This window comes from Drosophila sulfurigaster, chromosome 3 (assembly GCF_023558435.1).
Source record: "Drosophila sulfurigaster albostrigata strain 15112-1811.04 chromosome 3, ASM2355843v2, whole genome shotgun sequence".
Taxonomy (NCBI): domain Eukaryota; kingdom Metazoa; phylum Arthropoda; class Insecta; order Diptera; family Drosophilidae; genus Drosophila; species Drosophila sulfurigaster.
Window position 1 is genome coordinate 43,212,854 of NC_084883.1, and position 24,014 is coordinate 43,236,867.

Sequence of the window (24,014 nt, forward strand, 5' to 3'; positions counted from 1 at the left end):
GGCAGCGGAGCTGGCAACGAATTCGAGACCTACGACATACCCAAGCCAGCCACGCCCGTGCAACTCAACTACGACGGAACCGCGCGAGTTGTGCGCACTCCCACCTCCGGCTCAGCGTTGGGTGCTCGCTTCGATTCACTGAAGAGCGTCGCCGCCTCCATGTCCATCGAGGAGGAGTCCTACGATGTGCCACGTCCCCTGCTGCAACAGCAACAACAACAACAGCAGCAGCCGCATTCAACGCTAACGCCCAGCAGCTCAGCATCGTCGCTGCTGACCAGCGATAGCCTCTCGCTGAGCTTCTCCAGCTCGAATCGCAGCTCGCTGGCCAACATGCCCGACTACGATATCCCGCGTCGCAATCCGCTGCCAGTGCGTCCGCATCCGCGTCCGCATGCCAGCACCTATGACTTCTCGTTGCCCCCACTTCTAGAACAGGAGCAGCAGCAACAGCAACAACGTTCGCTGCCCATGCCGGTGACGGCGACCAAAGAGCTGCCCCTGGAGCTGAACTCGGCGCTGGAAACGCTGGCAAAACTGCAGTCACAGACGACGATGGCCATCACCCGACTGCTCAGCCATGTGGTGCCACATTGGCGCACACGGGCTCAACTTGAACCGAATATAATGGAACTGAAACTGGATGCACTGCGTCTGCGTACCGCGCTCCACGATCTCGCGGAGTTTGGCGAGGGAGCGCTAGGAAATGCTCAGCGATCGGAGGATCGCAATCTAGCGCTGAAGCTGCGTCCTTTGGTCCGTGCTTTGCGCGATGCCAACAAACTGATACACGACACCTCCGAGGCTCTGGATGCGGCTCCGGGTGGCGGTTGGTCAGTGGAGCAGCTGGCGCGCAGTGATGACAAGCAGGGCTGTCGACCGCCCGATAGTCTCGATCAGTTGATGGCCTGTGCCCAGACACTCACCGAGGATGTGCGCTCCACCACCAGCTTTATACAGGGCAATGCTTCGCTGTTGTTCAAGCGTCAGCTGCCCACCACGGAGCAACTGAGTCAGAATGGCGGAGCCAGGGATAGCAGCGGCAGTCGCAGCAGTGCCGAGTGGCTGGAGGATTACGACTATGTGGCCTTTGAGTCGAAGGATGCGGCAGCCAAGAAGAATCAGGCACTACGCGATGCCATTCCCGCTGGCATGAAGACGCAGTTCGATAGCGCGCTAAAGATTGCCGAGACAAATGCCGCCGCCACGACCATGCCCACAACGCCCACGACGCCAAGTGTGACGTTGCCCTGCAAGTCGCCAGAGATGACCGACAAGGATAAGAAGCTGGTGCGCTACTATGCCCAACAGATCTCCACGCACATGGGCAATCTGCTGCAGGCCATCGATTCGTTCCTCGAGACGGTGGAGAAGAATCAGCCGCCGAAGTATTTCATTGCCTATGGCAAATTTGTGGTGGTCAGTGCACACAATCTGGTCACCATTGGCGACAATGTGCATCGCAACATTTCGAAAGAGGCGCTGCGCGAGAAGATCCTGCACTGCACCAACGATCTCTCCGAAGCCCTCAAGACCTGTGTGCTCAAGTCGAAGAAGGCGGCAGCGCATTTTCCCAGCGGCACTGCGGTCCAGGAAATGGTTGATTCCGTGGTGAATATCAATGTTCTGGCACGTGCCCTCAAATCGGTGATGCTACAGGCCGTGCAGCTCTCGGTCGGAGACGGAGCCTAAACACACTAAACTGAGCATGAACACACACAGTATTCGGAGTTTGGGCTTTTAAAGTCTTCCAGGCTGTTCCTTAACCGGTTAGCACGACGCTTCGTCTATGCAATAATAATTATAATGATGATTTTCCATCGGCATTTATATCCACATCTATACATTTGGCATATCTTCCGTAACGATCCGCCTCGATCTGCGGCTATATATATAATTTGCATTGTGATATTTTTGAGCAAACATCAGAAAATGCACACGGCTTCAGCTCCCATTATTACCCAGGATCGTGGAAAGGACTCACACGATCTCCACAGCAAAAAAAAGAAAAAAAAACAACAATGTAGAAGCAACAACTGAAACTATCTATTGTACGATTACGTCTTAGTTATATATAATATATAAAGTTATTTGTATTTGTAAGATCAAACCAAGTCAGCGCATTAGTTTTAGCCACATCTATGTAAATAGCCACTCTGTAGGTTTTTTGTACATTTTGTATTTGTAATTTCCCTGCAAATCATGTTGTATCAGTGAAGCATTTCGGCAGATTATAATATTTGAGAGTATGTAAAATGTATAACGTAGATATGTAGCTTTACGCATATACATCTTTTATAATCGCATACTATAACACTATACGCATATAGCATTAATATATACACATACATATATTTGCATAGTCAAGAAAAATCTGTAAGATTTGCAATAAACTTTTTATGATTTTCGCAAGGCATTAGTCAGCAATATAAGAATATAAATACAACAAATAATTAGCCATACTGTTCTATTGTATGTAACTAATAATAATTACTTCGCGGTTGTAGTGTTTCATCCCAATCGCAGACTATAAATTATAATAAAATAAAATATATGAAAACAATTTATCACATGTTTTTATTTCGATTTAAAATTTGAATTTAAAAACGATTTACTTTTATAACAATCAATTTGTAATATCGATATAACACATCAATCGTTTTTGCCATCCCTGTAATTGGGATCATCGATTGCAACTATCGCACATGAGCGATACATTCAGCAGAGAGCTCACGAAAATAATTTGGCGCAATAATCGAAATAGTTTCAAGTACATATATACATACAAGAGATAAAATCACACCATTATAGACTAGTCTGTGCCATTGTCGACATTTAAACTGCAATTCTTTGTGTTGTATATCTTACATTTATTACTATTCAAATAAAAATGCAAATTTCTAACTGCACAACAAAATAAGTTTAAAATTACTTGATTATTAATCGACTATTTCTTTATTTAACTTATTATTGGTGAATAGATAACAGTTTGCAACTACAGTAATATTACGTGGATTTTTAGTCTTACTTCTGTGTAATATTACTTTAGTGTTTTTTAATTGATTGAAAATTGATTATCGAGATCGGCGAAAATACACGTACATTTGTATATACCAATAAGACCTAGAGTAAAGATAATGGGAACTTGGGAATAGAGATGGATATTTTGCAGTGGTGTCATTTTTTTCGGAGCAAAAAAAGCTGGATCAACGAAAAAAAAAAGCTGAAAAAAGCGGAATACCAGAGAAAAAAAGTTAAGAAAAAAACTGATTTTTATAAGGCAATATACTGTATGTTTTTCACTAATAAACCCTCAGTTCCACTTAACATAAAATATATGGGTAATTCTCTAACGGATATCATTACAAAGAAAACAATAATGTACAAAAATTAAGCGCTATGCTGAGCAACAAATAGGCACAGCGCTACCTCCTGCTCAATTGTTTTCGAAGGCGTTTTAGCAAAATTTATTTTATTTTTTTGCACAAAGCCCTCCATAGCACTGGTGTGTTTTTTTGTTGCAGCATGTGCACGCAAGTCGCTTAATTTTGCAGTTATGCTGCACGTGCAATAGCTGCAAAACACCCGCGTGAGGTCTGTAGGATCCTTCCTCATCCACTCCTTAAATTCTGTGCTCTGCAGCCAGACATCTCTCACTTTTTGTTTATATGATTCCTTTGGCATCGTTAACTTGATATGCCGCATCCGAAATTCGGATTCCGAATTTCACAATATTAGTGATGCAAGAAGCTTTAATTTAGGGGTGAACTTGTGAGGGAAGTTACTCGATATAAGTAAATATCGATATTTTATCGAGAGAAATACATTTTTAACATTTCAGCCGTTAAATTCAATTTAAACATCTCTTAAATTTGAATAAAAGTAAACTAAAAAAAAAAAAGCTGCGTAAATTTGCTCAAAAAGCCAGAATTCCCGCTGCCCGCTGTTTTCATATTTTTCCCGCAATCACGCTTCAAAAAAACCCAGATCTGACGGGAAAAAAAGCGGAAATGACACCACTGATATTTTGTTAGGGTTTCTGAGCAACAATCGACACTATCAATTGATAGAGATGAACAAAGAGAAATTATTGATCTTCGACCAAAACCCGAAATAATCGATTATCGAATATTGTGTACCTGCTCCATTTGGAAAACTACATGCATTGAAATCGTTGCAATTCTAGGAATTTTTATCGTGAAGTACATATATATATCGATAAAAGGCGCAACAACTTGGTGTTGTGACCCAATCGGCATTGACAGCTACTACGGAGTGTTGCGTCTTTTCAAAAACATTACCTGCTTTTAATATTGCAGTTCTACTGAAGTGCGATGGACGTGACCTGTGTTTGTTGTAGATGTGGAACTCTTCAAGCGGGTGCTACGGCTACTTTATGCCTTCCGGTGACAGGCACTCAAAACTCTTTTCATTGTCATTGCTTTTGTTGTGCACAGCCTCCGCGAATGAAATGTTTCTACTGCAACACGCCGCGTGATCTTGGACCACTGGAGTCCCATGGCGCTTGTCTACCCGATAAGCTCCATGTGTTTGTCAACACGGAGCAATGGCCACCGTTTCAAGTTCACACACCACAGCCACCACTTATTGGCATGGTTGTCACCCTTGGCAATGCACAGGAAATACAACAGTTGCCTGATAACGTTGATGACGATAATGAAGTCCATGAAATGGAAGAAACTGATTACATCGAGGAGGAAGATGACTTTAACACAATGCATGCCATTGGAATAGTCAAAACTGAATTACAAGAATCGGCTGGGGATGTGAAACCCCGTATATCAACCAAATCCAAATGGGTGTCCATTGGTGACATACGCAAGTGGACGAGTTGCATTCGCTGTGGCATGGTGAAAATCAAATCGGATGGTTGGATTAAACATGCACAAAAGTGTGGACAGGATCCAAAATTTGCAAGCCGCAAATTCTTCATCTTTTTGCACACTCTGTCTTGGTGCAACACTTTGGTGAATGACAATTTTTGGGAACAGCACTCCAACGCCGTGAATGGCAAATGCAATGTATGCCGTTCAAGGTAAAATAAGGGCACTCATATTCTTGATTTTTCCAATAATTAATTCATTTGTATTTTAGCCGTTTAAACAAAGAGCCGTTGCCATATCAGCCAAAGCCGCCAACACGTAAAAACGAAGTAAGTTTAGCGAAACAGCGGCGATCTCGCATACTAAAGAATCGCATCAAACGGAGACAATCGATGGCTGCCGATGCGTCATATTTCAAAAATTCAGCTAATAATAATGCCCCGATGCAAATTGTGGAGTGCACTTCGCTGCGGCAAAATGATTAAATTGGTCAAAATGCATTTTCAATTCAATTATTAATTCCTAATCACACAAATGTTAAATACCATAACACGCTTTACATATTCGCTTATAAATAAAGACATTATTTTGTAATTCATGCATTTTTCGCACATCGAAATCCCAAATTGCCAGCTGAACTGTCTTCGGTATTTTGGGATCGTGCTGCACAACGATAACGAAAACAATACGATTTGTGACACAGATATGAGCCACCCTTTTTTACACGATTTGGCGCATCGCTTTTATCGTCCGACCTCCACAGATCCGACGTCCATTCCCAAACATTGCCCACCATGTTGTAAAGATCATAGTTGTTCTGACGAAATTCGTTAACTGCACATGTAAATTCATGACCATCATCCACTGTGTTGCCGTCGGGAAACTCGCCTTGCCAAATATTTAGCCAGTGCTTGTCCTTGGGCATTAGTTTGTTGCCCCATGGGAAGAGTTTGCGCTGTTTGCCTCCTCGACAGGCGACTTCCCATTCTGCCTCACTGGGCAATCGTTTGCCCACCGACTTGCAGTAGGCGACTGCATCTCGCCAAGAAACATGTACTACCGGATGCTGCTCCAAACCTAGTATATTAGAAAAACACAGTCATTAGTCATAAGGGGAGATTTCCCAATTGCCACTCACCATTTAAATTACTATCGACTCCGTGGGGTGTGCGCCAATTAACTCCACTTACTTTGTACCACCAGAGCGCGTTGACCACTCGGTAATCCTCGAGCTCTGCTTGTTGCTGTGGCGTTAGCAGTGTCTTGAACAGAAAACTATCACCAAAAACTTCCGCTTCTGTTGTATAGTTAGTTGCTTTCACAAATTTGGCAAATTGCGCATTGGACACTTCATATTTGTCTATGTAGAAATCTTGCAGTTTAACAAGACGCTCTGGAGATTCGTTGTCCGCCTCAAAATGTGGCTCATTGGTGCCAACATGCAGACTGCCACCTGGGATCAGTGACATGCCCTCAATCTCCGGCTCCAGTTCCGCATAATAGTCGCGATAGTGTTTGTTTTGATTGCGAGCTTGTTGCTGGCAAACCTGCTGCTGCTCAGTCTCCGTTTGGATGGTTCCTTTTGATGAAGACGCATCCCTGTCCAGTTTATTGCATCCACAGTCACCATTGACACAGCTGCTCAAAGCTGCCAATAATAAAATGACAACTACTCGTTGTTGCATTTGTGTTTCTTTGTGGGCAACAAGTGTTGAGCTGAGCAGAGTGACCGCATGCTGAATTTGAATATATACCACATTAGCTTGGTATCACTTTACTAATAGGCGCCACATTTTGAATTGACTTTTCGTGCATTTTAACACCTCGCGCATTTGAAATATGAACAGATAAGCAGAAGATTCTGTCAATGTATTAGAAAGTCACTTCAATCAAAAATTCCTTATTAATTTCAAGTATTTGAGCTTTTTAATTCTGAATTTCCTAGTCCTAGTTGCAACAATTAGTCTCTTCTACTGTGGTTAATTTACATCAACTGACTGAAAATGCTGGTGGTTAACGTTTTACGTACAATAAAAGATTACACAACATCTATGAACTATCTAAAAACACTAAAGCTATTTGGCTGACGTTCTAGGAAATTTCTTTAACTGCTGCATGAATCCACCATTCGGCTGTATACAAGGCCGCCACGATTTGACCAGATGGTAGGCTTCCTCAAAACGCATGTCACGCCGCTGCATTAGATAACCAATGACAACGGAGGCGGAACGCGAAACTCCCGCATTGCAATGTACCAAGACGCATCCCTTAGCTGCATGCGCTTCCTCGATAAAATCTATGGCAACGGGCAGCACATATTGCAACAGATCTGTCTCTGGCAAATCCAGACATGGCAAATGCTTGCACTTGACTGTTGAGGGTAACTCAACATTGGGTGTTTCGATGCCCACACTCAAGATGTGCGTCAGCTTGTATTTGACTGCATTCTCAGCAGACACTGCATCTTGGGAGCCTAAATACAGAAATTCGCTCAATATGCAGGCGGGCACAGCGTCGGGTTTAGTGTCCACAACGAAGCCATATTGACGTGCCTCCAATTGCTGTTCGGCACTGTTGTCTTCGCTGCACGAGGATTTGCGCCGCTCCACGTATCGAGCGCCGGTGGGAGTGGTCACAATTGTGGTGGTGGGCCGCAGATTGGCCAAACGCTTCTGTAGTTCATACAGTAGTATCATGGTGCAAATTATTGACTCTTCGTCTCGTCAGGCAACTCAAATGCCGATTCCCTATAATGCACGCCGCACAAATAAAGGCCACAAGCGGGTGCAACGAGCACACGATGATCCCAGTTATGCTTGGAGGGAATCGTTAGCATTTGATAGACGACACGCCGATCGATGCGTCCGTTGGCAACGGCAAGCAACGTGCCCACTATGCGACGAACTTGCTTGTACAGAAATGACCTGGCCTTTATCTCTATATCCCAATAGTCGTAGGTCTCAGTTGCCAAGACACCGTTTTGTGCAAGTGCTAGACTTCGACCTGGACGTATGTTGATCTCATCGATTTTGCGAACTGTAAACATGGGATGGTCGCGACTAGGAGTCTTTTGTCGGCTGGTGCTCATAAAGGTACGAAAATCGTGGACACCGACGAACATGCGAGCTGTCTCCCTTAATTGCTCTACATTGAAGTTATCGCTTCTGCAATAAGATACACTAGATTACATACTTCGCTAAATATTGGCAATTACATACTGTAGAAAGTAGCAACGATCAAGTTCATCCACGGGCAGGAAGACTTCGTAGCCCTTGTTTTTAAGACTGCTTCGCTTACTCGTTTCTTCCTCTGGTACCTCTGTGGGATTCTTGGCCACCGCCACACGGTACAGATAGGTGCGACCAATTGCGTGATACCTGCAATGAAATGTATCTGCCACGCGGCGAGTGCTCAATACACGAATGGGCAAGTTGTGCTTGTCCAGCGTTCGATTCAGCACTCCAGTCAATGTCGTCGTATCATAGGGTTTGCCATCACTGCGCTCCAGATCCACATGAATGGTCGAGTGCAGGGCATGAACGCCCGCATCTGTGCTGCAAAATAGATATGTACGTAATAAATACATCGTATAATTGTGTGTCCTTGAATACTAACCGACTGGAGAGCACCGTTTGAATTTCGTTGGTAGGGCGAAAAACGCGCAACGCCAACTCCAAGGCACCTTGCACGGTATTTGTATCCAGACGGGGTTGCTCCGCTTTGTTTACCGTCTTTTGAATGCCACTGAGAGTTTGAATTAAACACTTTTCATTGAATACAAAATCACCAAGTGCTTACCGAAAAGTCGTGCCAATGTAAGAAATGTTCAACAAATACCTATGCATTTTACACCCACACCCCCGGCTGGCGACAATCGGAAAGACAAAACATATGTTTTGCTATCGATAACACAATAAACGAAAAATTAGTGATAGCCCCGTAGTGCAAACATTTAAGTTGCAAATAAAATCAAAATCAAATCATTATTACCTTAAATAAACAAAATCTTTTTATGAAAAATCTAGTAACACTTGAAATAAGACAAATGTCTTTGAATATTTTTCAGTGTTTTGAGATGTAGACGGGGCACGTTAAGTAAAAATTAAAATTCTATACTTGATTTATCAACTAAGCTTTAGCGTTAATTATAACAATGTGCAGGCATATTGTGCATTCGTTATTTATCGCTATTTGAATGGTGGCGCCGTATTGCACAATTTTTAAACAAATTGTCACATATTCGCATAAAAATTGTAACCAGACGTTCAGTTGCCGCCGTAGTATATTTCAGTATATTTAACAGCGCTAAATTGTATATTTAAAAAATCAAGCTGCGGTCACGCTAATTACGTGCCTTGTCAAAGTTTTGTAACCTGGAAAAAAAGGGGCAGACGTTCAAATAATTCGACCGACCGACCGGCTCAATAATTCCATCATTTACACAGTTTGCTTTTTATATAGTTTACCATCAAGGGCAGCATTAGCACACATCAACAATGGCCGGCTTCTCAGACTATTCGAGAAATGAGGAAACAGAGGTTAATGGCTGGATTCGGTTTGGATTGCGTCTTGGTGTTAGTGCTGCACTGCATCCTTTTGAGTACTCAAAGACTTTGATACAGATTGGTTACGAACCCATCTCTGCAAGACCTGGCAAGTCGCTGCTTGGCAAACCTGTTATGCTCTTGCCCAATATTTTTCAGTACGGTAAGTTATATATTCGACTGTCAGCTGTTTTGCCGGCATCTTGCAATTGAACTTCGCTCACTGTTTATTTATTTGTTGAACAGCTGGTCACATTCGCAAAATCGATGGATTCTATGGTTGCTATCGTGGCTTGGCACCCAAACTCGCTGGCTCTGTGCTTAGCCTGGTAGTTAGTGAACGCGTTGCTGAGAAACTGGGGCTCGCCTATCAGGATGACAAGGACGAATCCGAGTTGACAGAAGAGGAGAGGTACGAAAGACCACATACAGTAGTTAACATATGTATGTTAATATATTACCTAAATCAACAGCTATGTACAGTTCAAGTACAATCTGAAGCGCGACATTGTGTTGACCGTCAGTGGCATTGTTGTCGCACATCCGTTCCATGTGATTTCCCTACGCATGATGGCTCAGTTTATCGGTCGCGAAACGCTGTACAACTCCATACTGGGCTCAGTGGCCGAAATCTGGAATAACGAAGGCGTGCTTGGCTTCTTTGCCGGTCTAATCCCCAAGCTGCTGTGCGATGTCGCCGGTCTGGTGCTGTCTAGCTCCACGGTGTTCGTGATCAACAAATATCTGATCAAGGACAAGGTGGCCAGGCAATACAATGCGGGCTTTACGCAATTCGCCTTCTCCAGCCTGCTGTATCCACTGCAAGTGGTCTCGACATGCTCGGCTGTGAGTGGCTCACGTCTGATGGCCGGACAACCACCGATTATGCCCAAGTATGCCAATTGGGTTGACTGCTGGAATGATTTGCAGACGCGCAGGGAACTCAAGCGTGGCAGTTCGCTCTTCTGGCGGTAAGCGAAGCTTTACATTATTCTTTTTCAAATATTAATGCTTTCGTTCTTTCGAAATTCAGTTCGCAAGCAGCTTACTCATCAGCAGTACCCACATCCTTTGCACCGTTGCCAGTGCTGTCCCGTTATCAGTAGATGGATTATGATTAAGTGATGACGCTGATGCGACCACAAAATATGAATCGTCGGAATTATATCCACCACCGATAAAAAAAAGAACTTCGGCGTCTGCCTGCATTTTGAACACACACACACATATATTTTTGCTCGAAGAGCGCCATCCTAAGACATCTCTGCATTTGTTTTCTCTGGTCGCGATTTAGCATGCGTATAGAACAATTTTTATGCAAGTGTAAATCCAAATGTTAAAATGGTCCCCCATAATTTATGAACAACAATCGAACGAAATAATTACATCACTGCACTATGTAAGTTGATTCCCCACATTTTCCCTTTTATTACTTATGATTTTTCGTTTGGCATCCAATGCCTTTTCCAAAGAGATTTGCAAATTTAAATTTATATAGACTATGTCTTGTTTCTTGTTGAACAAATTTGCTAAACTAGCTAAGCAATCTGAGGCAATCGGTGTACGTAATGAGAAAGAAGCCTTTTATTAATTGAAATTATTGTCAGTACATATGCGTATTGTAAAAGAAGATTATTTAGATTGTAGCTGAATAAAAAATGTGCTTTCTTTATTTCAAGTAGTTCTTTTCGATAAGAGTTAAGATTGTTAACAATTCAAAACTATTGCGCCAATGCTTTACAACAATTAAATGATATATATCTATGCCAATCCAAAGAACGGCGGTTTTATTAAATATTGAAATGCTATGAGAGTTGACACTACTCGGATGCCTGGTTACAATATATATGTATATGCTGAACAAGTTGTGTCAATTTTCGTTGTTAATTTTAATTAAAAAAAGTGGCATCTGCATACAAGCTTGTTCCCGGTATAAAAACAAAAGCCCAAACAGATTCAGTTGAGGTTCATTATGCAAGCAGGCACAATTAAGGTGCCGGCAGACTACCGACCAAGTGTTTGTGCAAATTTCACGTCGTTTGTGGTCTGGTTCAATGTACGGCATTTGGGCGAGTCGCCTTTGGGCGTTTGGTTAACCAAACGGGAGCAAGACAACAAACATATTGATGTTGATGTTATCCCCCAACCGAATTGGCAATGGCAAATGGGAACAGGTCTGATTGCGGGGAATTGGAAACTTGCAGCTGGCCTGCATTGTTTTATGCACTTGACGCACTTTAGTCATGGCAAATGTGTTCAAATGGATATTAAACGACAATTTCAATCAAAATCAAGGCAGCCACAAGACAAAACAACCTCAGACTCAGACTCTGACTCTGGCTGAAAACAACAAGCCGCAGCAAACAAGCTTAAGTGGCAGGCGGCTTGAAGAGCCGATGAAGCGGCCTAAACTCAACTTCATTCAGTAGCTTCAGTCTGCAACGCGAGCTTCAGCCGAACAGACGCAACTTCGGACTGCGCTTCGGGCTTTTCATTTCCCCCAAACTCCAACTGATCCAACTCCGAACTTCGCTTGCTGCGCTGCGCTGCGCAGTCGATTAAAACGAGGCAAGGCAGCTAATAAAAAGTGCTAATTGTGTTGTTTAAAAAAAAAATGTGAATAAATGTGTAAGCGACTAGAAAAACAGCAATACAGCAACAACAACGACAACGACGACGACAATATAAAAGATATTTTCTTTTTTTTTTGTGTTTGTGAAATCGCATTTGCATTTCTCCGCCAACAATACAATAAAGATACCTTCCTCATTTTTCGCCCCGCTTAGCAGATTAAATTGGTTCAATCGAGTGTGTGTTTGAGTGTGTGACTCGCTATCAGTCGGGAGAGAAGTGAAGGTAGCCCGAATTTCAATGATCAATATTTTAAATGCAAATATTAGAAATCTATCCGTTAAATCGTCGCGTTCATCGCAGCAAACGGTAGAGAAGAAGCGGCCGCGACCTCAAACCCAAATAAAACAAAATTATAAATAGAAGCAGCATAATTCTTGAATGAACCCGAATTGGTGAGCGGGTAAGTTGGAAATCTCCCAAGCCGGAGAGATAGATGGTGAGATTGCTGAAGATAGGTGTGTCATGTGTGTGTGTGTGTGTTCGTGGGCAATTTCCAAGTGTCATTAAAGCCAATTGCTATGGAGCATAATGCAATCCAGTTTTTTTTGTCGATACGATGAGAAATTGGCAAAAACAACAAGTTAATAGTTTTGCTTTTTGGCTTCTTCGGCACGAAGACCAAGCTATTAAATAATTAACGATCAGCGATGCAAAAACAAAAAAAATAGAAAAAGATGAAGATGAAGAAAAACATTAGATAGATTACTGCATGCTTGTTGCATTATTTACGGCCTGCTTAGCTAGTCGCCGTATCTGAATCTCTCATTAGACCAAACACTGAACACTGAACACTCTGGACAATGGACAGCGGAGTTATAAAACCAGAACTGCGAGAGCGTATTCATTCAATGTGGAGGTGTGCTCATCACTATTTTCTGTTGCTTCTTGTTGATTGATCTGCGCATAGAAAGTTGAGTCGTCAATTTGTCTGCCTCAATTTCTGGCAATTACGTCAAGGTTTTCGTCGCCAGCGGGCTAAACGCGGCTAAAAGTGCGTCGTCGTCTAATGGTTCTCTCTTTGCTAAATACTAGACTCTGTAAATCGAGCAAAACCTTTTCACGCGTTTATTTTTATATTTTTGGGGTCTATCATTAGTTTATCATACATAATTGTTTCCTAGCCTTTGGGCTATAGTCATCATCAATGCCTTAATCCCTGCCCACCTTGTGCGTGGCCACAGGTTTGTCCACACGCACAACACGCTCGGCCACATTCAAATAGGCCTCATACTCCACGATATCGGGCGTCGTGTCGTAGTGATAGTGTCCGCCCCAATTGCTGAATGAGAACGAGTGAAAGTGTTGCAGACGCAGATCCAGATCGTGTTCCTTGGTTACCAGTGTGCCCAGCGCATTCAATTGAGCAGGCATCTCGTAGAATTTAAGCCACTGATTCACCTCCTCATCGGTGTGAATGGGCGTTTTGCTGAAGTCACGCATCACGTGCTGATGCGCCGCACCCTTTTTGATCACGAAGATGCCACCCAAGCCAACCACCTGATCACCATAGTGATCCTCCAATCCCTTGCGTATGCACTCGATGAAGTTCAGTTCTCCCTTGCGTTGCTTGGCACTGATCTTGAGCACATTGCCCGCCTCTCCACGACTCAGGTAAAGATTGAGCAACAGCGCACAACGGGGCTCGGAGTTGGGAATGCGCTCCAGAACGCATTCCTCGTGCTCGCCACGCACTGTGGCCGTGTAGCTGCCATTGGTCAGCACATCCTTCTCACTCACGGACAGATTGTAGATGCCCTCGCAGTTGGAGTTACGAATGGGATAAGGTCCAGCGCCAGCGCCAACGGCAAAGATCTTGCCGGGACCTTGAATCTGTCGGGTGATCTCCGTAATGTTGTACAACTTGTCGCGCTGCACGAGCGGCAGCAGAAACGGTGGACCGCCAACCTCCAGCAAGGTGGGTTTGCCACCCAGACCCGACTCCACTAGACCGTATTGTGCAGCCTTCAGATCGGGACAAGCGCCCACACTAACACTGACTGTTTTGAAGTTCTTCGCCAATGCACCCTGTATGACTGTAAACACAGAGAGAGGGAGAGAGGGAGAGAGAGACACGTAAATGAGAGCAATGTTTACAAAAAAAAAGCTTTATCTCGCCCTCAATCAAGACAACGATTGCGGCGACGCACTGAGCCAAAAAAGCTGTGTAGTAATTGAGCAAAAGCTTTGCACATGTTTTGATGCCGCATAAGTAAAGCGAGCGTCTACGACAGCAAAACACTGCGTATGCGTAACTTAAGAGGTGTTTTTTGAAAGTGTAAGGAAAATAATAAGTAATAAAGTAAATAAATATAAAATTAGTTTTAATGTGATCTAAATAATCATAGCACAAAATTGGGAGATGTTTGTTCGAAAGTGTAAGAAAAATAATGCGTAAGCAGCAAGTAAAGACTAAATAAAAAACATTTCTAAATTTGTTTAGTGAGATGTAAAATTATAAAACAAAATTTAAAATTAATTCAATTAATTAATTCAACCTAATCTGAATCAAATTTAATAGCCTTAGAAAAATATACAAAATCAAGTCCTTAGAAGTCTGTCTAATTAAAGAACTAAATCTCAAGGAAGTGAGTTTCATACTGTATAGGTTCATTATATAATTTGACTACGCCCCCTTTTGTTCATTGACATTGATAAAGATTAATCACAAGCGCAATTTTATAGCCATACTAATCACACACTAAAATTAAATTGAATGACTTTGAAAGTTGCTGAAAAGACTTTTTGATTTTAATTGATTTCTAGTGAACAAAAAAGTTACACACTAAATGTACTCTAATAATCTTTCTATCTTTCACCTTATAGTATACTTATTTCAGTTCAACCTGATCTACTGCCTATAAATAAATTTCACTAATGCATGGTGCCTATGCTGACGTACAAATATCACTTTATCTACTTGACCTTTAAAGTTTTTGAAAATTATGTTACTGGTGCGTATACGTATTTCTGTTCTAAGTACATATCACTTGCGCTAACACAAACTTGTAGAAGTTTTGCAAACTTTGACAGGACTCTGAACGTGTCAACTCTTGATTCTGTAAACTAGTATATTACTTCTTCACTTGTTACATGCCATGCCACAAACTTGTACCACTCTTGCACCCTTTTGCTTAGCGAGTGCTCAGACAAACAACGAGTACAGAGAGCTAAAAAACTTCGTTCGCTGTGTCTCCTCCAAAATAACAAAAACCGGCTATGGAAAGTTTGACACAATTGTGAAGGTCATTTGCTTGTGCTCATGTTCTTGCTTTTGCTCTTGCTCTTGCTCTGGCTGTTGTTCTTGTGCTGTGATTCTGATTGTGCTCATTCTAGGTGGCACAATCGGATGGTGGAATCGCTTGCTCACCATTCTGCAGCTCCTCCAGAGCGGGCACATGCAGTGGCTTCTCCTCGAAGCGCAGTTGCGATGTGTTCAGCTGACTTTGGCTTGACATGATGTGGCGCTTGTTATTCCCAATTCCAGGTGCTGCTCCTGCTGTGAACGCTTTGTTGATTGCTCTACCAAAACCGAATCCAACAGCGATGTGCTTGTGATCTGTTCGCACGATCGATGCAAACGCGACTGTGGAGCAACCCCAGCGAACAGCGAGCATTTTAACTAGCTTGCTGCTTGGCTTTGCTTTGCCTGCTGTCCTATAGTTAACATTGCCGCGCATACAGGGTGACCCGGCAGGCGATAAGATAAACCATATATACGGTAGTTTTCCCCCAAGCATATTTAATTACTGTCACAATAGTAATAATAATTTTTTGACACTGCACGCCCAAAGTACATGTCTTCTTAACCCAGATATTTATGACGTATGACGCTTCCACAAACAGTGGCAACTCGATAAGTGCAACGCTCAACTGGAAACAAAACAAAACCAAAACAATAGAAATCCAATAAACAACATTTTTGTTGTTTCTCAACCTACCCTACGTAATTTTCAACGAGCTTTTTGATAACTTTCCCCTTCAGCATGTTTGTCACCTCAATCGGAAATGGAACCGGTCTCGATTTTAAATGTTTACAACACGCTGATAACGTGATTTCGTTTTGGTCTAAAGAAAATAATCACAACACACACAACAAAAAAGAGATGAAACCAGTTAGCTCTTACATGAAACGCTTCCACATTCTGCTTAGCATAAATTGGAAAGGCGGCATGCAGTTAAAGATGCTATAAAGAATAGTTTAGTTTGTTCAGCTTTGCTTTGCTTTGGTTTCATTCTTTTCAATTCGCTCGGCGTCTAATGCAGTTTCGCCATTAATAAACGATTCTTATACAAATTGATCCATTTCTAACTTTTTTTTTTTGGTTGGTGAATGTTGAGAATACTGTTAGAATTTAATATGCTTAGAAATCTTGAGCAGCATTCACTGTATTGTATATATAATATAAAGAATGCTTGGTTTGATAAGCTTCGCCCTGTTTGCACACTCGACTCGAGCAACACTTTAGAGTTTACCTCCTGATAGTGTGACCACAGATAGGCGAGGGACATGCGCAGTCGTTTAGCGGTCACGTTTAACACCGCAGCGGACAATGAGGTGAGGAGTGAGGGGGAAATAGGGGGGAGTGGAGGGAGGCTTGGGTCACTGATAACACAATACGTAGCTGGGTCTGGTACGAGCCGCGTTCTACACGCTAATTTCAGACTAATTTACGACGAGTGTTAATTTGATGAATAGTTCTTGGTCTAATCTGGGCAACAGCTTCGTGACCTGTTTTTGCCCATCTTTGCGTAAACAGAGAGTTTTCTCTCACGATCTACACTGACAATTACAAAATGCAACACACTTTGCAATCTTTAAACATTTTTTAAACTTTAAAAAATATAGTAGTCATATAGTAGTCTTGAATTGAGCAATAAAAAGAATAAAGATAAGATTACAGTAATAAATGTCATTAGCAAAATTCTGCTTACCGTTAAATATTGAGTTAAACCAATAACTATAAACAATTGATTTCGATTCGCAATTAAATCAATTCAAATTCTAACAACTTAAACTTAAAACTAATGATTTATATTTGGCTGACAATTTGGTATATTTTGTACTCTACGGTATATTTTAAATGGTACTATATTAAATATATAGCCTTTAGTATGTTTCTCAATTCTTGCGGTATATTCCTTTGGTATATTTTAACAGCATGGACTAAAGATATATGACTAAAATTAGTTAGGCAAATAAATTTATGAAATTATGGCAACACAGTTTTTACTCAAAATTTCATTTAAAATAAAGTGAAAATTCTCTTAAAATATTCTAGCAAATAATATAAATAAAAATATGAAAGTGCAATAGCAAAGTTTTTTAGTAAATTCCATCTAGAGCAAGTGAAATTAAGGTCAACATATTCTACCATAAACGTATTATTAATAATACGATAGAAAATATACAATTTTAATAAAAGTGTTTGAAAAACATGCGTCCATCAATTATCTCAAATTATTAAGCAATGAATAAAAATAAATTAGCAAATAAAAATATTAAACTGCAATAACAAAGTTTATTACTAAATTCCATCTAGAAGCAAGTGAAATTGAGGTCAAAATATTCTTGACCAATTATTGATAATATAATAGAAAATAGACAATTTAAATTATGATTTGAGTTCTAAGTGTCAGTTTGTGTCGAATTCGAGACGGATTGATTTATTTGGACCATTTGATTCCTGTGACCCCGTTAGGCATGTCACGTTTATCATTCCTCATCTGGCTGAGTGTGACAGTCGCATCGATGAGCGCATGTAATCATGTTGTCCATGTCCATGTTTAACTCGCAAACTGGTTCACGCAATCCATCAACTATCTCAACCAGCAGATAGTTTATCGTAATTACGCAGGCAGCGTGCAGGCAGCATTACAGAAGAATCCACAAGGAACACAAAGCAGTCGATGAAGAAGAAGAATAAGAAGTCTTCCTTCTACACGCTTGCATACATGTGTATTCTATGTAAGTGGATGTTGGTTGCCATATGATGGCGCTGGATGATGATGATGGTCAGTCCAACGCTGACCTCAATGCGCCGTCCCCAAACGAGGCAAAAAAAGAGAACTCAACTCGCTGCTGACCCAATTCCGACGCCCATTCGCAGATCTTGGTCGTTCACTTCACTTTTGCGTTCTTCTGGCACTGGGAACTGGTTGCCAGCTTCACGTGTATGTGGCACACACCACACTCCAAACTCACACACACACACACACATACACGAACACTCAGCTATCTAATCTGTTGTGCATTTTATTGCTGGTAATTAACTTCACGTCATGTTCCTGTCGCATTTAGGCAATGTTTGACAGTCGCCAATCGAAGACATCATAATGGGCAACCGCATCGCACACAGATCCTCAGCTGAGGCTGGAGCTGAGCATGAAGATGGCCAGTTTAACACGCGTCGGCGTTATCAGCAGCACAAGCGAGAGTTCCGTCTGCAGGATGAGTATCGCTCCAAGACGCTGCCAGCGCGTTATCCGCAGAACAACGAGGAACAAACTCCTGAGCGTTTGGGCTCCAGCAGCTGCTTGGGCTCTGGTTCGCAATCGAATTCCAGCCCTGGTGCTGGGAATGGCGAGACATCACGTATGCTGTTTCTGCTCTACTTAATACACCGCACCTGGAACGTCGTGATGGACACGATGGACACACGCACAAAGAGGTAATTGAATCGCAAATATTGTGCCATCATCTTCTAGTTGTTTAATTTTCTTTCTTCTTCGGAAAACTTGTTTTGCAGTCGCTCTAGACGCGAAGCATCCCAGATGCAGACACCGCAGAAAGTTACACCAGCGGATACGCATCATAGACGACGAGCCCTTCCCACGCCAGACGAGGAATGCTCCATTGGCATCACCGACATCGATGCCTCCTCTTACTGCTCTCAGTACTCTTGCTGCAGCTGCAGCTATTGCTATGATGAGGCCATTGAATCACGAACTCATGCCTACAGCTCCATTGCGGATGATTACTCGCTGGACTCCATTTACCAGCCCAGCAAATCCATATGCGACAGGTGAGTTTGCAACACTTTGTACAATTCAAATTTAACAGTCGTTTACGTATGCGCTGCTTGCGTAGCATCGAGCTTTTGTCATTCACAACTGAAGTTGTGCTGAAAAGTGTTGCATACTTACAGGCTGCTGTAAAATCAATGCATGAAAAGCTTGTCTGTCGATTCTAACGAAGCAATTTGAACGAATTTATAAATAATGCAAAGTGATATGCTTTTAATTATTTATTTATTTGATACTAAGGACGGATAGTTTAGAAGCAGCTGTCGATTGAGGGCAGGTAACCATCGCAGTACTTCCAGGTGGACCAGGCGGACCAACCCTGCTGGCCAAGGATCTTCTGGGCACAACGGACGGAGTTGGTGATGTCATCGGTCAACAGAGCGTTGCAGCTGAGGGCGCACTCGTTGTAGGAGAAGCGACCATTGGCAGGCTGGCACCAGTAGTAGTTGTTGATCTGGAAGATACCGTAGTCGTTGGAGCCGTTGTAGTTCTCAGGGCCCACAACACCGGTGCGGTAGGAGCTCTCGTGCTCAGCAATGCAAGTCCAGCGAGCCAACTGGTCACGAGGAACACCCAAGTCGGACATCTCGCGGGCCAAGGAACAACGGTCCATGGTGCGACCGAAAGCGGGGGCGGCCAAAGCCAAAGCAACCAAAACAATGAAAGCCTTCATGATTATTGAAGTTCAGTGAACTGTAAACTGATGTCGAACAGCCGGAAAATTGTCGCTTTTATAGGTGGAAATTATCTTAGCTGCGCAATTGAGTTATCGCTATCTGAGGTACTTCAGGCTATAGGTAGTCTTTCTTATCTATAATTTTAATATTAATGATTTGAGTTTTTGCTAATAGCTGTCTAAGCTAGTTAAGATAATAACAAATGGGACTAGGACCACAATTTCAAACATTTTGTAAATCCCCGAGCCAAGAGAGATAAGAGCGCCGAAAACTGTAGAATGTTTACGAGACAATAATTATGGTACCTTCTCGATTATTACGTAATTTATTTAAATGATATTTTAGAAAATCGAATTTTAATTTATTTTCCATGAATTTACATATATTGGCGATAAAATCAAGACAATTTTACCACAAGTTCAAATCCATTGCCTACTTTCATGCGCACATCAGCCATCTTAAGAAATGATAATTAGTCTTATACACTCCGTATAAGAAGAAATTTTTCTAAAGGTAAAAGTCTTGGCTATCTTTATTTGTCTATTAAATCAAAATATTAAAATCACGTATACGAACTGTTTTAATTAGGTTACCAACTGATTAATTGAGATTAGCATTTAAAGTGTGTAGTATTTCGATATGAAAAGTACTCTAGATAACTCCTGGGCAGAGATAATTTTCCACTATAAAAGCGACAAGTTTTTCAGTTATTGGACATCAGTTCACTGAAGTATTCTTACAATCATGAAGGCTTTCATCGTTTTGGTTGCTTTGGCTTTGGCCGCCCCCGCTTTCGGTCGCACCATGGACCGTTGCTCCTTGGCTCGTGAGATGTCCGACTTGGGTGTTCCTCGTGACCAACTCGCTCGCTGGACCTGCATTGCTGAGCACGAGAGCTCCTACCGCACCGGTGTTGTGGGCCCTGAGAACTACAACGGCTCCAACGACTACGGTATCTTCCAGATCAACAACTACTACTGGTGCCAGCCTGCCAACGGTCGCTTCTCCTACAACGAGTGCGCCCTCAGCTGCAACGCTCTGTTGACCGATGACATCACCAACTCCGTCCGTTGCGCCCAGAAGATCCTTGGCCAGCAGGGCTGGTCTGCCTGGTCCACCTGGAAGTACTGCGATGGCTACCTGCCCTCAATCGACAGCTGCTTCTAAACTGGATTCTGATTATTAAATAAATATAACTAAAAAAAGCTAAAAAAGTCGTGTGTTTACAAAATAACTTAAAAATCGTAATACCCAAGAGTTAAAACAGCTTATTTAAGAGTTCTTTAATATGAAATGAGCTTCTTATACTCGCCTAAGCTGTACCTTATACATGCATGAGCAATGTCTTGCTTTTGTCTTGGCTGTGTCTTATACACGTATAAGCAGTGTCTTATAATTTACGTAAGCGCTTGTATAAGAGCGGCAGCTTGCAAGTGAGACGCGTTGAGAAAGTGACCGAGGAGAGCCGAACTAACTGTCATCGGCTGCTTGAGTCGAGACGAGGTGAAGCCAAGTTTACGGTTGCCTGGCTTAACTCTGCTCAGTCGGTGCGTGACTTCCGAACGAATCAGACGTGTGTGCAAAGTGCGAGAGTTGTTTTGCTGAAGATTCGATTGGTGTTTCTTTATCAGCTTGAGAACGATCGATAGCTCTGTTAGCTGTGTTTAAGGTTTAACAAAGTTCTATCGTCGCATCGTAATCCCAAGTGTCAGTTTGATGAATATGGAGCATAAAACAAAGTTATAAACTGTTTTGCGTTATTTGTGGTAACGGTAGCTCCATTAATATCAGCATCGATATCTTCCGCCCGCCTACTCCGCCCTCTCCGCCACACGATTTTGTTACGTGTCGCAGACGATTACGCGATATATCGATACAAATACATGCAAGTGTTTGAATGCTTACTGTTGTTGTGCGTTCTGGGAGAGAGAAACAAGTTTTATTGGTTAGAAAAGTGCTGTGTGCTGTGTGCTGTGGCCCCTTCTATCTCTTTTTGCCCCGCCAATACTCGAACAGCTAACAGCATCGCGAGCGCGCGCGCTGATTGCATTCTAACGGGAAAACGAGTACGTCTCTGACGCTGACTCTGACTCTGAATATCCGACTCTGTCGTTGTGGCCCGGCTTGGCTCTGCCTGGCCTGCACTGGCCTATTGCAGCATCCACAACAACAGCGACAAGTATAACAGCAACAACAAAAACAAAAACAACAATTGCAACCGTAACTAAGTAGCATACAAGTTGTGAGTTTTGCTTTGTGCTAATCTTCTCAATTTGTGCCTCTTCTTCTTCTTCTTCTTCGACAACTTCGACTTCGATGACGCTGCAAAGTGCAAGAAAGCCAACGTTTTAAAAGCTAACGAAACAAAAAAAAAAAAATAGAAGAGCCCGAGTAAGAGGAAGAAACGAAAGAAGAGAAATATGAAAAGTGTGTGTGCCAGTGTGTGGACATTTTGAGAACGTTTGCGTTGTAGTGTTTTTGTGCTGTGGCCCAATTTCAATGCCGTGTCATTAATCGCATATGCAACGCTCCAAATTGGATTTCGGATTGGCCTAGAACTGTTTGTTGTACATACAACAAGTAAACGCCAGATTGAGAGAACGAGGTAAGCCCGAGACCCAAAAATAACTGATGCATGGTCATCGTTGTACGATGTATGTTTGTATGTTGCTCGTAGCGGCATAAGGTTATATTTAGACATGAGTCTGAGCCATTGTTCTCGACCTACACCCACACATGTTATGGGTGGAAGACGGGAACTCCAAGGGCGTAGTCGGGGGGTTCAATAACTTGGGAGATTTAAGTTCTTTCAGTTCATTCTTTTACACTATAAAGTATGTTATCTAAGCTGTTATTTTACTCCGTTTGATAAGATCCGAAGTCATATTCATTATAAATTAAAATTAAATTCACCACCTATGGAGTCGATAAGCAGATGAAAAACACATTATGAATTATGAATGATGAATTAAAGCTTTACAATAAAATTATAATAAATATATAATAACAATTTTAATATTATTAAAAAAAAATCCAATTAATAAAACAAATTAATTTCCAATTAAAAGTTAATATACAATTTTCATTATAATCGAAATTTAAAATACCAATTTTGACAAATTTAATAATCAACTCTCTTATATATAAGATTAAAAATTAATGAACTTTATATTGGCTATTAAATTAAACTTATATTTATTCAAAAAAGAGTATGCATAATGTTACACTTTATTTATAAAGATGTCAATTATATTAATTTATTAAAATTGGGTATATTAAAACATGGATATGTACGTAAGCTACGACATTAAAATAATTTCCATTCTCTATTTAAAGTAGTCAATATAGTTTAATAAGAAACTATGCCGCTCTCATTTCTATATGGTCCCCCCTTTGAGCAAAGCCGTCTACGCTCTTGGCTAACTCTAATCTACATCTTTGTTGGTAGCTAAAGCCAAGAGCCAGACAGACTATAACTATAACGCATACAATCATGCTATATGTGTATGCTAATAGGGCTTGACTTTCTTTTCGACTTGGGCGCATTCATTGGCATTCAAAAATCCTCTCGAGAATCGCTGCGTGGGCAGCCGAGAGTCGGCTGGCTAAGTTGGTTGAGGTGGCATTGGCATTGAGATGCCGTTTTAGAATGGAGCCGCAAGAGCAAGTGCTCGTTAGCCTGACATTCGATGCTATAAAAATATTTTGTGGCAACATTGTAAATTGCTGCGTGTGCGTCGAAAAGAGGTAGATGAAGACCAAAAAAAAATCAAAACAAAAAGAAAAATAGCTGTAGAAAAATAAATATATAAAACAAATTACATTTAACCGTACTCGAAAGCGTCTAAAAGAAAAATTCAATTGGCGACGGCACGCTTCGAGCCAGGCACAATCGGAGCGTCGAATCGGCCAAGTCTCCCCTTTCCCCAATCTCCCCCTCCAGCAGCTGTTGCTAGAGCTGCTAACAATGCCACTTGGCGGACAAAGAAGTGTAAGACAAACAAACAAAAGAAATATCAGTGGGCAGTCGTAGAGACATAATAACAAATGGAATACTCATATAAAAGTATGAGTATATACATCGTACTACATACACAGCGAGTACTCACAGCTAGACGAAAACTGTTCCGGTCTGATTTAACAATTGTTAATAATAAATAGCTTATGCATTGGCTACGCTCCTACGGCTTACAGGGCGTCACACGCAACAACACCATGGCCAACTTACTTTCGGCCAAATTTCGACTATAAAGAAAAATTTCTTTTCTTTTCTATTTCTGTGGTGGAGTTAA

At 41.9% G+C, this 24,014-nt stretch overlaps 9 protein-coding genes across 11 annotated transcripts in view; 4 read left to right on the plus strand and 5 right to left on the minus strand.

The window, feature by feature from the left end:
- Nucleotides 1–5,173, plus strand: part of LOC133841945 (enhancer of filamentation 1) — a 44,461-nt gene extending 39,288 nt beyond the window's left edge. The window contains 3 exon segments of the mRNA XM_062274803.1: nucleotides 1–2,857; nucleotides 4,320–5,056; nucleotides 5,116–5,173. Of these exon segments, the coding sequence (XP_062130787.1) occupies nucleotides 1–1,692 (1,692 nt within the window). The 3' untranslated portion in view covers nucleotides 1,693–2,857; nucleotides 4,320–5,056; nucleotides 5,116–5,173.
- Nucleotides 4,320–6,567, minus strand: LOC133841948 (formylglycine-generating enzyme). The gene is made up of 2 exons (XM_062274805.1): nucleotides 5,983–6,567; nucleotides 4,320–5,921 (listed from the first exon to the last, which is right to left on the minus strand). The coding sequence occupies exons 1-2, from the start codon at nucleotides 6,527–6,529 to the stop codon at nucleotides 5,440–5,442; spliced, it is 1,029 nt and encodes a 342-aa protein (XP_062130789.1). The 5' UTR covers nucleotides 6,530–6,567; the 3' UTR covers nucleotides 4,320–5,439.
- A 173-nt stretch (nucleotides 6,568–6,740) lies between these two features.
- Nucleotides 6,741–7,540, minus strand: LOC133841952 (dual specificity protein phosphatase 19). Its single transcript, XM_062274810.1, has one exon. It carries the CDS (start codon nucleotides 7,538–7,540, stop codon nucleotides 6,920–6,922), a length of 621 nt encoding a protein of 206 aa, XP_062130794.1. The 3' UTR covers nucleotides 6,741–6,919.
- Nucleotides 7,541–7,548: 8 nt separating this feature from the next.
- On the minus strand, nucleotides 7,549–8,782 carry LOC133841950 (tRNA pseudouridine synthase-like 1). The gene is made up of 4 exons (XM_062274808.1): nucleotides 8,643–8,782; nucleotides 8,460–8,588; nucleotides 8,063–8,398; nucleotides 7,549–8,008 (listed from the first exon to the last, which is right to left on the minus strand). The coding sequence occupies exons 1-4, from the start codon at nucleotides 8,687–8,689 to the stop codon at nucleotides 7,549–7,551; spliced, it is 972 nt and encodes a 323-aa protein (XP_062130792.1). The 5' UTR covers nucleotides 8,690–8,782.
- A 134-nt stretch (nucleotides 8,783–8,916) lies between these two features.
- LOC133841951 (mitochondrial carrier homolog 2) lies at nucleotides 8,917–11,060 on the plus strand. 2 transcript variants are annotated; one of them, XR_009894348.1, is made up of 5 exons: nucleotides 8,917–9,551; nucleotides 9,635–9,800; nucleotides 9,862–10,359; nucleotides 10,422–10,787; nucleotides 10,861–11,060. XR_009894348.1 is itself a non-coding variant. In XM_062274809.1 (4 exons), the coding sequence occupies exons 1-4, from the start codon at nucleotides 9,341–9,343 to the stop codon at nucleotides 10,492–10,494; spliced, it is 948 nt and encodes a 315-aa protein (XP_062130793.1). In that variant the 5' UTR covers nucleotides 8,917–9,340; the 3' UTR covers nucleotides 10,495–10,803. The 2 variants fall into 2 exon arrangements, 1 of the variants encoding a protein (XP_062130793.1); XM_062274809.1 differs by lacking the exon at nucleotides 10,861–11,060 and having other exon boundaries at nucleotides 10,422–10,803.
- Nucleotides 9,638–15,749, minus strand: LOC133841947 (ester hydrolase C11orf54 homolog). Its single transcript, XM_062274804.1, has 2 exons — nucleotides 15,390–15,749; nucleotides 9,638–14,055 (listed from the first exon to the last, which is right to left on the minus strand). The coding sequence occupies exons 1-2, from the start codon at nucleotides 15,697–15,699 to the stop codon at nucleotides 13,172–13,174; spliced, it is 1,194 nt and encodes a 397-aa protein (XP_062130788.1). The 5' UTR covers nucleotides 15,700–15,749; the 3' UTR covers nucleotides 9,638–13,171.
- The window catches only part of LOC133841943 (uncharacterized), a 35,110-nt gene continuing 22,931 nt past the window's right edge, over nucleotides 11,836–24,014 (plus strand). Inside the window, exons 1-3 of one of the 2 annotated variants that reach the window (XM_062274798.1) lie at nucleotides 11,836–12,422; nucleotides 18,321–18,690; nucleotides 18,769–19,044. In XM_062274798.1, coding sequence (XP_062130782.1) covers nucleotides 18,356–18,690; nucleotides 18,769–19,044 — 611 coding nt within the window. In that variant the 5' untranslated portion in view covers nucleotides 11,836–12,422; nucleotides 18,321–18,355. Of the gene's footprint in view, nucleotides 12,423–18,320; nucleotides 18,691–18,768; nucleotides 19,045–21,267; nucleotides 22,328–24,014 lie in introns of those variants that run through there. The other variant, XM_062274800.1, reaches the window with a different exon arrangement.
- On the minus strand, nucleotides 19,254–19,748 carry LOC133841957 (lysozyme D-like). The gene has a single exon (XM_062274814.1). The coding sequence runs from the start codon at nucleotides 19,716–19,718 to the stop codon at nucleotides 19,296–19,298; it is 423 nt and encodes a 140-aa protein (XP_062130798.1). The 5' UTR covers nucleotides 19,719–19,748; the 3' UTR covers nucleotides 19,254–19,295.
- LOC133841956 (lysozyme D-like) lies at nucleotides 20,431–20,936 on the plus strand. Its single transcript, XM_062274813.1, has one exon. It carries the CDS (start codon nucleotides 20,467–20,469, stop codon nucleotides 20,887–20,889), a length of 423 nt encoding a protein of 140 aa, XP_062130797.1. The 5' UTR covers nucleotides 20,431–20,466; the 3' UTR covers nucleotides 20,890–20,936.

Coding starts and splice junctions, on each gene's coding strand:
- LOC133841948 (XM_062274805.1), bottom strand. CDS start 6,529: ATGCAACAACGAGTAGTTGTCATTTTATTATTGGCAGCTTTGAGCAGC. Junction 5,922..5,982: donor AGTCGATAGTAATTTAAATG/GTGAGTGGCAAT, acceptor CTAATATACTAG/GTTTGGAGCAGCATCCGGTA.
- LOC133841952 (XM_062274810.1), bottom strand. CDS start 7,540: ATGATACTACTGTATGAACTACAGAAGCGTTTGGCCAATCTGCGGCCC.
- LOC133841950 (XM_062274808.1), bottom strand. CDS start 8,689: ATGCATAGGTATTTGTTGAACATTTCTTACATTGGCACGACTTTTCG. Junction 8,399..8,459: donor CAAACGGTGCTCTCCAGTCG/GTTAGTATTCAA, acceptor TCTATTTTGCAG/CACAGATGCGGGCGTTCATG. Junction 8,009..8,062: donor GATCGTTGCTACTTTCTACA/GTATGTAATTGC, acceptor ATCTTATTGCAG/AAGCGATAACTTCAATGTAG.
- LOC133841951 (XM_062274809.1), top strand. CDS start 9,341: ATGGCCGGCTTCTCAGACTATTCGAGAAATGAGGAAACAGAGGTTAAT. Junction 9,801..9,861: donor GAGTTGACAGAAGAGGAGAG/GTACGAAAGACC, acceptor CTAAATCAACAG/CTATGTACAGTTCAAGTACA. Junction 10,360..10,421: donor GGCAGTTCGCTCTTCTGGCG/GTAAGCGAAGCT, acceptor TTCGAAATTCAG/TTCGCAAGCAGCTTACTCAT.
- LOC133841947 (XM_062274804.1), bottom strand. CDS start 15,699: ATGCGCGGCAATGTTAACTATAGGACAGCAGGCAAAGCAAAGCCAAGC. Junction 14,056..15,389: donor TCTGGAGGAGCTGCAGAATG/GTGAGCAAGCGA, acceptor CTGTGTTTACAG/TCATACAGGGTGCATTGGCG.
- LOC133841957 (XM_062274814.1), bottom strand. CDS start 19,718: ATGAAGGCTTTCATTGTTTTGGTTGCTTTGGCTTTGGCCGCCCCCGCT.
- LOC133841956 (XM_062274813.1), top strand. CDS start 20,467: ATGAAGGCTTTCATCGTTTTGGTTGCTTTGGCTTTGGCCGCCCCCGCT.